Genomic DNA, 12172 nt, shown 5'->3' with positions numbered 1-12172 from the left:
CGTTTGTGTATTATAAAATTCAGCAGTTTTGGAGAGTTCTAGTAGTAGAAATTCCCTCAAAATACACATTTTTAATACCATCACATAAAGGAGGTAGTGGTTAATATTGATGCAACCATCTTGGAAGGTTACAAAATGAAAACAAAATTTAAGACCACTGTTTAGCCTTCTTAGTAGCTGCTTTCCTTCTATAGATTAATTAAGCTTACCCTTGAAGACCTTAAAAGTAGGACTCGTTTTCCTTCAGTTAATTATACAATTATTTTTAAACCTAGTGTATTGAAAAGAAATAAAAGTCACATTTTTGGATAATTTATTCTAATCACTCTTAAGTGTAAATTTATACTATCTTCATTGTTATATTTTAAATGCTTTTTAAAATTGTTTATGAAAAAACGTTACATTGGAAAATGGATTAAATACAGGGAAATGAATAAATAAGGATTGAAAACACATAATTAAAAAAAATTATGTTGGAATGTACAATATAGAACTGATTTTTATATTGTAATTTCCATACTGAAATTGTAACACGAGCAAATTCTGCCAACTGATGCAATTATTTAGTCTTCAAAAGTGGAGCAGGTCTGCAAGCACCTTCAGAGGAATTCAGCAGGGAGAACCTTGATGGAGCCATGTTGGCATTAAGGAAGAAATTCTAGAATGTGCTCTAACTGATTCACTTACATTGCTAGGCCTACCCAGCAACATCTGTAGTCTAACAGTTAATGTGTCTTTAGGCAGGTGTTGGATGGATGCATTGGAGCTGGCTTTGAAGTGTTCAGGTCTACTTAAACGTACAATGATTAGAGAAGGTAAAGAACATGATTTGAATTCTTCAAGCGACAGTGCTCATGTCTCTCTCTATGGCCTGCTTCGTGCTAACAACTTAAACAGTGGAGAAAACTTACCGTAAGTAAATTAGTTACTAAACCTGATTGTTTTTCTGGCAGAACCATGTAGTAATAACTTACTGGAGTTCTCCAGAGGTAGGATCTCTCTTTGCAGTTCTGTTTGCTTCTAAATTCTCTCTATAGGAGATTTATTTGCACTGTGCTTTTATATGTGGATAAAATGGAAAAAAAAATTTTTTTTACTTTATTTTTTGAGCAAAGCAGATATGGAGGGTAGCTTGGCCCAAGGAACTCAAAGTTGAGTATTACACCAGTAAGTTTAAGCACTCAGTTAAACTGTTAAAGTTTAATATTTTTGTACCTTGAAGTTGGTCTCACTTGTTTGTTTCACGTGAAAAAAGTTCAGTTCATGTTACAAAAGTAGGTAGATATGAATATAAGTTACTTTTCTTTGATTAAAGTATAAATAAAACCAAAGCTATTTAAATGGTTTTAATGTCTCAGTTTTGAATCATCAAATTGATCAGTAATGCTTCAGTCAGCCTATGAAATCAAACAGTACAGAAGTTGAAATCACCTGTTTCTAACAGGTGTCAAATGCCCAAGTGCCCTTGAGTAACTCTCTGTTCATGTCAGTAAGTGCTCTCATCCAAATTTTTGTGAGCATGGTCTTTCCTGAAAATGTATTATTAAACAAGCGTGGTGAATGAATGTGCTTTCCAGCACTTCCAGTTGTAGCATCAGAGTGCATTAGAAAGATAAAAGACTTAGTCCTTTGTTTGAAGTAATTTAGTCTGAAGGCTTCGCACAGTTCTTCTCACCAGTTCAGTATAGTTTCATATTGACATAAAAGTATCTTGAATAATCCCTCATACACTTGAAGACAGCTGCCCATGTCTGTTCTAGGTGGGCAGGAATTTTATGCTGCTGTAGTTGAGACAGAAGTACAGGCCTGCACAGGGAGGATTGCATTTCTTGCTGACGTAGATAGTCTGAGAAACACTGAGAAAAGGCAGACTACTGCCTCCAGTCCAGATTCAAGGCTCTATCCAGATGACCAGGCAATGTTTTGTCCAGGTACAGTTTTGCTTCTTCCCCAATCTTAAGGAAACAGTAAAACTGCTGTGTACAATTCAGCTGGAGATCTGTAGACATGAATAATAATTTAATATCATCAGCTGGCCCAGATTACCATCACAGCAATTAGCTACAACTCTAAGTCTAATTAAGAGTAATAGTTTAATTAAGTAGATCTTTGAATGTATAGTATTGTAAGAGTATTCAGTGTGTTTATCTAAGAATAAAAACTCCAGGCATAGTTTTAAAGGGGTTGGCAGAAGAGGGAGAAAACATGAAAACAATTTTAACGTGAGCTGATAGATAGCCTTTTACATTTTTTGATAAAATTGCAGCAGAGGGTGCCTTGGTCCTTCTCGGAAGGTGTACAACTGTGTAACCTGGAGAAGGAAGCATGTTGGGTAGTTAATAAGGAGTTTAAAATCAGTATTTTTTTACACTGCTTTAATGTGGGAGAGGAAGCAATGTTCTCTACCTACTAATTATTGCCTTGTGTGAAGTATCACTTCAGTTATGGAATTCACTTTATCACTCTTCATCCTTGGAATATAGACTCTTTCTCACCTCATTAGCCACAGTTAGAGAATATAATAGTTAAATATAAATGCAAAGTAAATTTGGTGCATTTGACAGTTCAGTGACAATGTTGCATCCTGTATATTTCCACTGAAGCAAGTTCAACTTTGCTGTTAGACCAGGGTTTGTAGTGGCACTTGATTTATTATGGTTTTTTTTGGTGAGGATTTTGGTTTGGAAACATTAAATTATTGTGTGGAGCTGAAGATAAATTTAGCTTTTATCTTTTGTAGGTTAAATGACAGTGAAATCGAAAGGCATCACTTTAAAGACCAAGATATGTACTCTGACAAATCTGATAAAGAAAATGATCATGAACATGATGAGTCTGATAATGATGGATTGGGGAAAAGTGAAGAAAGTGATACCGACACATCGGAGCGGCAAGATGATTCTTATGTTGATCCAGAGCCAATTGATATCAAAGAAACAACTTACTTAGAACAAAGTCATGAGGAACTTGGAGAGGTAAAAATACTTTTCATGTAGTGAGCAGGTCACTTTGCTGAATGTAAAGCTGATATTTTAGAGGATGCGCTACGTTTGACAGCTGCCTTACAGGATTGACTTGCATATTTTCAGTTATTCTGAGGAAGAAAATTGTGTCCATCCACGTTCTGCTCTGCTACACCGCTTCTGTGCTTCTGAGAGAGAAGTTTATCTAAAAGATAACGATCTCTTTGTTGAAGATTATTTGGGGGTGCTTCTCAGAGAGAAGGTGCTTATTTTGAAAGGACCACCTGCAGCAGAAGTTGGCCAAATCTGCCTTTCTTCTTGTTACTAACTTTACTTTTTATTAAATTGTTTTCTTTTTTTCTTCAAGTAAAAATTTTCACGTTGAAGATTTTTATACAAACTGACACCTCTTTTTCTACTGCAAAAGAGAAGTTAAGCAGCCCTGGGGTTTGCGGAATTCTGTGAAAGACTTGCTATGTTTTCAGTGTCCAGCTTGCATTCTATTATGATGCCCAAATTTACTGTTCCATTTCTGCAGGTTCTCTTTCACCCCTACACAGCCAAATGTGAGAGGGATTTGTATGTATTGCTTGCTGTAATAATACCAAAAATCTTTGTAACAGAAATTGAGATAAAATTTGTTGCGACTCTCCTCTTTTTCTCAAGTGCTAACTATGAGGTTTTTTTTGTTTGCTTGATTTTATATACCTGCTGGACATAAAAACTTTGTGCTTTGTTGCTTTCCAGGATTGGTTCTAGAATAAGCAACAGCTCAAGACAAGTTGTGGAGTTCAAGCTGGCAATAAGTCCTTACCAGATTCATTTTAGAAACAGTTCTGGAAAGAGGGATGCTTCTCCTATAGACGTTGTTTTTCATTTCAAGAACTGCAAGAAAGAATATCTCCCCTTTCCTTTGATCAAAAGGGGCATATTGGGGTGTCTTTCTGTTTTAGGGTTGATAAAAATGAATCCAGTTTTTAATGCTGAATAGTAAATATAGTGTCATGTATTAAATATGCATTGTAAGTATATTTAGAGAAATTTTATATCTTCTCCTCTGAGTGTTCCGTTTTGAGTATACATGTTATGTTCTTACTCCATCATCAGAATGTGTTGAACAATTTCTTGGATGTTTATTTTCTTTCTCCTTTCTGTAAGCAGTTTTTTATTTATCTTAGGCAGGGGAGGCTGCTCAGACAGAAGTGGTGTCAGAAGAAAACAAAAGCTTGATCTGGACACTTCTGAAGCAAGTCCGTCCAGGAATGGACTTATCCAAGGTTGTACTGCCTACGTTTATCTTGGAACCTCGTTCTTTCCTTGACAAGCTATCTGATTACTACTACCATGCAGACTTCCTATCCGAGTGAGTCAATCCTAGCACTGGTTTTCTTTCCTTACATTTTTTTTAAGGTAAAATGAGAAACCGGTAAGATACTGAAATCTTTGTTGTTTGGTCTGGTTCACTTGAATAGCATAATAGAACACTTAGTCTAAATGCTTGTCTGACAACGTATCAATCGTCAAATATCCTTGCTTTCTGAAAATTATCAGCCTAAGAGCTCAGCTGCTATGTCTTGAAGTCTGTCCCCTCTTAGTGTGTTAATAGCAATTGTGTTGCAAGCATTTCTGTTGCAGCTTTTAGAAAATGGTTGAAAGACTTCTCAAGACTTCACAAAATTAGTTTGTTTTTTCCTATTTCTTCTTTCGGGTGCATATTTATAATGGCAGAGCAGCAAGAATTAGCCTCTTTAAAAATTATTAAATACTATTCTGATTTAGAATGTATTTACCTGCTCAAAGAAAGCTAATAATTAAAACTCGTAAATTGAGATATTATTCAACTTTTAGTTCTGTGCATGAGTATGCCAATTCTCTAAAGCAATCTCTTTTGTAAATAGAAGAAATTTGGGGGGGTGGGGGGAGTAAAACAGGATTTAGTGTTTCAAAGGCCAGGCTCAATTTTGGAAATAGTGTTTCTGATTTTATTTTTTTGGTTGATTTCCATGTTCAGAGGATTCTGAAAGCTTTATTTGATGCAGTCAGGCTGAAAGTTTTACAATACTGAGAATCACAAAAGTTCTGTGTAAGTCAGCTCCGAGGTATAAGGTATATAAGAACAATTGCTAGTGTCTTAGAATTGAAACTATACTGACATTTGGTCTGTGCTTTCTGTTTGTTTCACAGAGCTGCTCTTGAAGAGAATGCTTACAACCGCATGAAAAAAGTAGTAAAGTGGTATTTGTCTGGATTCTACAAAAAGCCAAAGGTGTCCTTTTACTTATTATTTTGTCTTTGTTTTGGAAGTTGTGTCTAGTTTGAGAGCTTAGGAATGTGCTGGAGTTTTTGTTTAATTATATTGTTATGCAGTTCTCTAACACAAGGTTAAGTTTTCATTATTTATGTAAATTTATCATAGATCTTTTTGGTCCCTAGCCATGCTTAAAGAAGACTGTGCACAACTGCTTTTTCCCTTTGAAGTAGAAATGTAATTAAACATTTTTACTCAACGTTGAGCAATTTCTTTGTTTACCTTTCTTCAGTGATAGCGTTGTGTATACACCCACTACTTCAGTTAGCTTTAAACTCAATATTCTTTATAAAGATCTTGATGAGAAATAGTATTTAAACATGGCACTACTTACTGCTTCTTGAGCATAATATTCAAATAATGAAATTGGGACAATGTGCTTTAGCATATGTATTATGCTTGCTTTTTTTTTTTTCTTTGTCTTTCAGTGACAGACTGATGAGATATTCTGTGAGTTCTCTGCATGCACTGTGTGGTTACTGTCTGTTTTGTTTCTGTTCAGGGACTAAAAAAGCCGTACAATCCTATACTTGGAGAGACTTTCCGCTGCATGTGGATTCATCCAAGGACGAATAGCAAGACTTTTTACATTGCAGAACAGGTAGCTGCCGTAACCAGCACAAATATTTTTAAGAAAAATAAATGTGCTAGTTTTTTGTGTGCTAGATAAACTCTATGGCAGTAGTAGAAAATGTATTTGTGTGTATGTGTAGTATCCTAAAAACTCTTGTGATAAGCATAGTTCTTAGAAAGACAAAGGTGTTTCTAGCATTTTTTTCTGTCTTTCTCCAGTAAAAGTCATATGCTAGTTTTCGTAACTCTTGTAATTCAGTAAAAATGTTTGCTTGATCTTTGCTAATCTCTCTGGAGATTGAAGTCACATTTGGGCAAGGCTATCAGACATACCGTTTGAATTTTGGGTGGTCCTGTTTGGAGCCAGGAGCTGGACTCGATCCCTGTGGGTTCCTTTTAACACAGGATACTCTATGGTTCTATGATCTCATATATTAATTGTGTTCTGTGATGTGTAACTTGAATTGTGCATTCTGTCTTTATTAGATCAAGGTTTATACTATGTTGCATGTTTTTTCAATAGGTATCCCATCATCCCCCAATATCTGCCTTCTATGTTAGCAACCGCAAGGACGGTTTTTGCCTTAGTGGTAGCATTCTGGCCAAATCAAAATTCTATGGTAAGTAATGTTTGGAGAGCTTGGAGGGTTGGTTTTTTTTTTGGTTTTCTTTTTTTTTTGGCTATCCTTTTATTGAGGAGGGTAAAATTAGTGCAAGTGAGCTGTGTTTTGAGGATGAAGGAAGGCTTTTGAGAAGAATCAGGGTTTGGATCATTGCATTATGCTTCCCTTACAAAGTTTTTACTACTGGTCTTCATAATTTCCGTTTTACAGTACTTTAATTTTTATTTGTGGATGCTGTGATTATAGTATCTTCACTAGACAGGACAGGTTTCAGTGCCAGATATGATGATCTTAATTCTATTTCTCAGTTATTAGGAAATATGGACTTTTGTCTTGCAGGGTGTGAGATGTGTTTCTCTGTGTTTGAATTTCAGGGAATTCATTATCTGCCATACTAGATGGAGAAGGACGGTTAACATTCCTAAATAGAGGAGAAGATTATGTAATGACCATGCCATATGCTCATTGTAAAGGTAGAGTTTATTATTCAAAATGTACTGTTGTTGAATTTAAGTTTGTCATCTGAGTAAATGTTTCTGAACGCTGGCAGCATTGGTGGTTCTAGGCTTCCATATGCTTTACCAGGATAAAAAGTATTATTTAAGCAATCATCTGGTTTTGGCACAGCAAAAGATTTTTTTTTCATAAATATTAAAAGAGTTTATATAGCTATCTGTCATTACATGACAGTAATTTATTGTTTGAATTCCTTTCTTTTCTGGAGAATACTGTGTAGTTTCACCAATATTTTCCCATTGGAAATATAAAAGTCAGTATAGTCTCTATACCTCATGTAATTTGGGTTTAAAAATCATGACCTTTTTTCTTTAGTTTCGCTATGGGAAACTATTCAGTAGTCCCTTTCTGGAAGGCTGGTAATTGTACAAAATACATTGCAGCATTGCTGGGATTTCTGCCTCTGTATTCTCTGCCAGAATTCTATTTCAGAAGCCTTGTAGTCAGCAACTGTAAGACTTTCTTAGAGATGTATGACAGATGAGTTAGCAGAATTATATAACTTGACATGAGTGTGGTAGGCTTTTCTTTCCATTTTTTTCTGGATATTTTTAGTACTGTTGGATTTTATGTTCCTTTTTATATGGCTTTGGTGAAAGAAATGATGCTTATTAAATAAGAAGTACCTAACATACGTACACAGATACAAAACAAACAGGAAGAAGAACTAGAACGACTAGTGATAGTGATACAGAGGGAGAAAGGTGGAAGAATATGCAGGGAGGGAAAATGCACATGCTGGAAAACATATTTCCACAGGCATCCATTATATGTAAATACACTCAGTGTTTCCAATGCCGTATTGCATGGGAAAGACTGTGATTGTGGAAAGTATACTACGAATTGTCAACCTTTTTGCTTCCAGAAATCTTTAGAGAGGTGATTGGTGTGGTCGTGTATTGGTTGTACAATTGTCTTCACTGTACCTACTGTACCTGTTTGAGCAAGGTTTTTCTTGCATTGTCATAAAGTTGTTTTCCTATTGATGGATCATGTTTCCTGCTTTAGTAGTTCATTTGGATGTTCTTGTTTCGGTTTGGGTTATCTTACTGGGCAGAAAGATCATGCTCGTGGTTAGGAAAGGTCATCTAAAGAGAAAATAAGCAGAGCTGTTGCTTTATTTTTGTCCTGTGGCGCAGGTGTGTTTACCCCAGGAATTGGGCCCAATTTCACACTGGCTTTTCTTTCTTGCAGGAATTCTTTATGGCACAATGACCTTAGAGCTTGGGGGAACAGTCAACATCACCTGTGAAAAAACTGGCTACAGTGCAACAATTGAATTCAAACTAAAGGTTAGTAATGCTGTGAGTGGGCATGAGAATGAGCATCATAATATTAAAATATGTATTTTATCAGATCATGCCTTAGATATGATCTGATTTATTTTTCTTTAATACAGAATTGTCTTTGGAAACTGAGGAATTTTCATATTGCCACATATCCAGCCATGGGTATCTAGCAAATGTTGATTAGAAGAAAAAAAAAAAAAAGGAAAGAACAAAGGAATTATATTGTCCTCTGTTTATTTAATGTTTTCATCTGGGTCCAAAAGACTTGACCAAAACATACTGCTCTGTCTTAATCTCTTCTCATAGGGACGCTTCCATCGCAGTGCTCACGTATTGCTAGTTGTATGAGCCCTAAGAACAACTTAGCTGGAAGGGTGACAGGACGAAGCAACAGTCTGACTCATTTCCAGCAGTGGCATCTGTGTGTGTCTGGAAAAGTGTGCAAGAACAGGGATTAGTGATCAGCAACTCAAGTGTTCTGTATCTTGCTGAGAATATATATATCCCATGGAGATTTTTCATTCTCTGAAAACTTTTGAGTGTCTTTTCAAACTTCTGGATAACCCTTGAAAAAGAACTCAAGCTCAGGTTCCCCTCTTCATCCTGCATAAAAATTAAGTTGTTCATGGCACTTCAAACAAAGGTAATAGAAAGGTTTTAGCTAACATTCAGGTCAGTTTAACGTCCAGCATTAAAGAACAGTTATGTGTACTATTTTTAGTGGCTGTCTTTGCTATAGGAGCACTCACCAGATGCAAAGGCTAAACAAAAGTTTCTCAATTATGTATAAATAGCTTGCTCTTCTGAAAACGTTCTTGCTGTCTTTGAGACAAACTGATTTAAGGCTAATCAAATAGTCATTAGGGAGAAATGTGCGTGTGGAGAGAAACTGTATCCAGCTAAGACTGTAAGGGAAAATATGAAGTTAGGAGGCTGTATCAATTGCAGTTTCGCCTCTTCAGTGCACAGGATACACGTGCAGGCTATCAAAAGGCTGAAGAAAATTTCTTGCTGTCATTTTTCTTGTTATTTTTACAAGAGTTAATCTCTAATAACAGAGTCCTTGGCAAAGTGGTGAGATTAGTATAGGAAGTGACAATTTCCTTCAAGATATCATCATATCACTTGCATATCATCACGTTTTTTACATTATTGGTCCTTTTCAGATTTCTTAGCCAATCCTAATGATTTTGATCAGTAAAGCTTTTGAGAAAATACAGAGAACAGGTTATTTGTGGCATTATTAGGCAGAAGGTGTAATATTCAAAGCAGTCAGAGCTGTTTACATCACATTTCATAAATGCATTTTATTTCTTAACACTCAACATATGTGCAACTATAATTTGTTATTAAAATAAGTACGGAAGCATTTATTTTTACTTTGCAGCCATTTTTAGGTAACAACGACAGTGTTAATCAAATATCAGGGAAAATTAAGCTTGGCAAAGAAGTTCTGGCTATTTTGGAGGGCCACTGGGTGAGTATTGTGTGAATTCTGAGTTAAAACAGGTGAAAATAGCACCTAGTTAAAAAAAAAAAAAAAAAAGACTCATAAAAACCAGGAGTTGAGTAAGTGCCACTTTCAGTGAAGTGGCTTTTTGTAGTTAAACAGTCCTCAAAAATGACTTTAGAGTCAACATACTGCTCCTGTTGAGTATGTTTGAGTAGTTCCTGATGAGAATACTTTTAGTTTTGTAAAATGTTTTAATATACGTGTTAGTACTTTGAGGAATTGTTACGGCACAAGCCTGAAATACTTCAATTTGTTTTAGTTCTGATGAGATGACACTGGCACCATTGTTTGACAGTGATGGTCCCATTTCCTTTCTATTCTGAGTTAGAACCAGTGCAGAATGCAGAAATTGAATTTTGGTATTTAGCATAGGTTATTATTCTTGACTGTGTGTATCTGAAATAAAGTATTTTTTGCAAAAATAGTGATTATTCCTTCAGTGTGCATTATTTTTTGCACTAATTGAGATTATTACAGTTAGGATCACTAAATTATGTGTGTTACAGGACAGTGAAGTTACTATTAGGGACAAGAAGACAGATGTTTCAGAGACTTTCTGGAACCCGACATCCGATATCAAGCAGCGCAGATTACCTAGATACACTGTGAAGTTTGAAGAGCAAGATGACTTTGAGTCAGAGAAGTAAGTTCACTTTAGAAGCACATATAATTATTCTGACAAAATAGAACTCATTATCTTCTCCAAATTACAACATTAGCCCGTAGCCGATGGTTTTGTTCCTTCCTGTGTTTGCTGATATTGACCTGCAAAACAAGAAAGCAGTACTGCTAAATACAAGCTCACTGCTTACAAATCTTACAACTTATACTAAGCCTATAATTAGGGAAATTATTTGCAATTGTTTTTGTAACCAGATTGTTACTCTTGATATTGCTTGTTTGTCAGGCTTTGGCAACAAGTAACTAAAGCAATAAATAACAAAGACCAAACAGAAGCTACTCAAGAGAAATACGTTCTGGAGGAAGCTCAGAGAAAAAGTGCCAAAGAGAGGAAACTTAAGGGTGAAGAGTGGACGTGCAAGCTGTTCGATCAGGATTCAGTCACGGGAGAATGGCACTACAGATACGCTGAGTGAGTGCTGGAATGCTTATAACTGAACTGACAGTTGAATGCTTGATAGTGTCTCCGAGCCTCTTGCTGTGCTTTCAGGAGCAAAAGAACTGAATTAGCTGAGTTCAAACTCGTGAAATATGCAATGCTACCTGATACTCCTATTCATGTGTTTTAACCAAAATGTGTAATTTTTTAGCTGAATTGATTATCCCTTTAGCAGGTGATTATATGTAATTTTGAAAAGGCTGTGATTACTAAAGCAGGAAACTATGTTTCATGCAGTTATTCCAATGGACTTTTTCTGTGTTTTATTTTTTTCCTATTTCTGGTTATGTACCTCCGCAGATTTGTACTTTATTCCAGAGTTTTCTCGGGCACGGCACTTTGGAATGCATTGTGTGTATTTTCTGTTTCCTTGAAGTTTTGTGATTCAAGTATGTGCCACAGAAGTGTTACTCTGTGTTAGGAAGCAGTCTATGTTGTCAGTTGTCACTGGAAGAAATTTCTGATTCCTTTTATGAATATGAGGCCAGCTCACCACCTGGTCCATGTGGAGAGCAGAGTGTTTTATACTTACTGTGAAAGATGTGAACTGCAGCATTTGGTAAGGTATCTAAATTAGATATCCGTATTGCATTTTGAAAGACCTTTGGGAGAGGAATGGCTTGTTCTTATCCAGTTACCTTAGACAACATTTAACTCAAGCCACATTAAGCTAAGGTGTAAATGCAGGTGTACGTTCACAACATCTGAAACAGCTGCACATGTTTTAAAAGACAGACAAGAAGAAATGAAAGAAAATCCATGCTTAATCTGAACTCATTAAAGATGTACATCATAATGATCTTCATGCAGCTGACATGCAGTTTCTGTCGTGGAAAGGCTATGCTTAGTGGAAGTGTCTGTCTTTACCTTTGGCAACTCGTCATTCTCTAATGAGCTCTGTCTTTTGCTTGATATTTTTCATTTTATACCAACTTGTATTTGGAAAAGCACTCTTAAAAATCTGAATGAGCGAACTGTACATTGCTCGTTACTGCCTCTTGAAACCATTGCAGGTCACCATTAGCCACTTAGGAATGAAAGTAGTTTTGAGGTGACTACTTCTTCATCTCTTCTTCCTAGACATGCTGAAACACAGATAAGAATGCATGAATTATTACAGAAGTCAGTAATATCCACTGCCTTTCCTTGCTCTTTTAGAAGATTGAAAAAGAAAAAAAAAAAAAACAGAACAGTCCAAAGTAATAACAAATTTTTAAAAATCCCTGAATTCCCCATAGTTTTAGAGTAATAACTAAGTTGTGCAGAA

The 12172-nt window shown here is 35.8% G+C and overlaps 1 protein-coding gene across 7 annotated transcripts in view; it reads left to right on the top strand.

Annotated features, from left to right (window-relative positions):
* The window catches only part of OSBPL8 (oxysterol binding protein like 8), an 84942-nt gene that overhangs the window by 67146 nt on the left and 5624 nt on the right, over positions 1-12172 (top strand). For all 7 annotated transcript variants that reach the window (XM_021385216.1, XM_021385215.1, XM_021385218.1 and 4 more), the window contains 11 exons: positions 741-912; positions 2741-2975; positions 4142-4326; positions 5148-5229; positions 5774-5872; positions 6368-6464; positions 6842-6940; positions 8178-8275; positions 9660-9749; positions 10292-10428; positions 10693-10878. In XM_021385216.1, the coding sequence (XP_021240891.1) occupies positions 741-912; positions 2741-2975; positions 4142-4326; positions 5148-5229; positions 5774-5872; positions 6368-6464; positions 6842-6940; positions 8178-8275; positions 9660-9749; positions 10292-10428; positions 10693-10878 (1480 nt within the window). The remainder of the gene's footprint in view (positions 1-740; positions 913-2740; positions 2976-4141; positions 4327-5147; positions 5230-5773; positions 5873-6367; positions 6465-6841; positions 6941-8177; positions 8276-9659; positions 9750-10291; positions 10429-10692; positions 10879-12172) is intronic.

Source organism: Numida meleagris, chromosome 1 (assembly GCF_002078875.1).
Source record: "Numida meleagris isolate 19003 breed g44 Domestic line chromosome 1, NumMel1.0, whole genome shotgun sequence".
Lineage (NCBI taxonomy): Eukaryota > Metazoa > Chordata > Aves > Galliformes > Numididae > Numida > Numida meleagris.
This window is presented reverse-complemented; position numbering and strand designations above follow the sequence as displayed.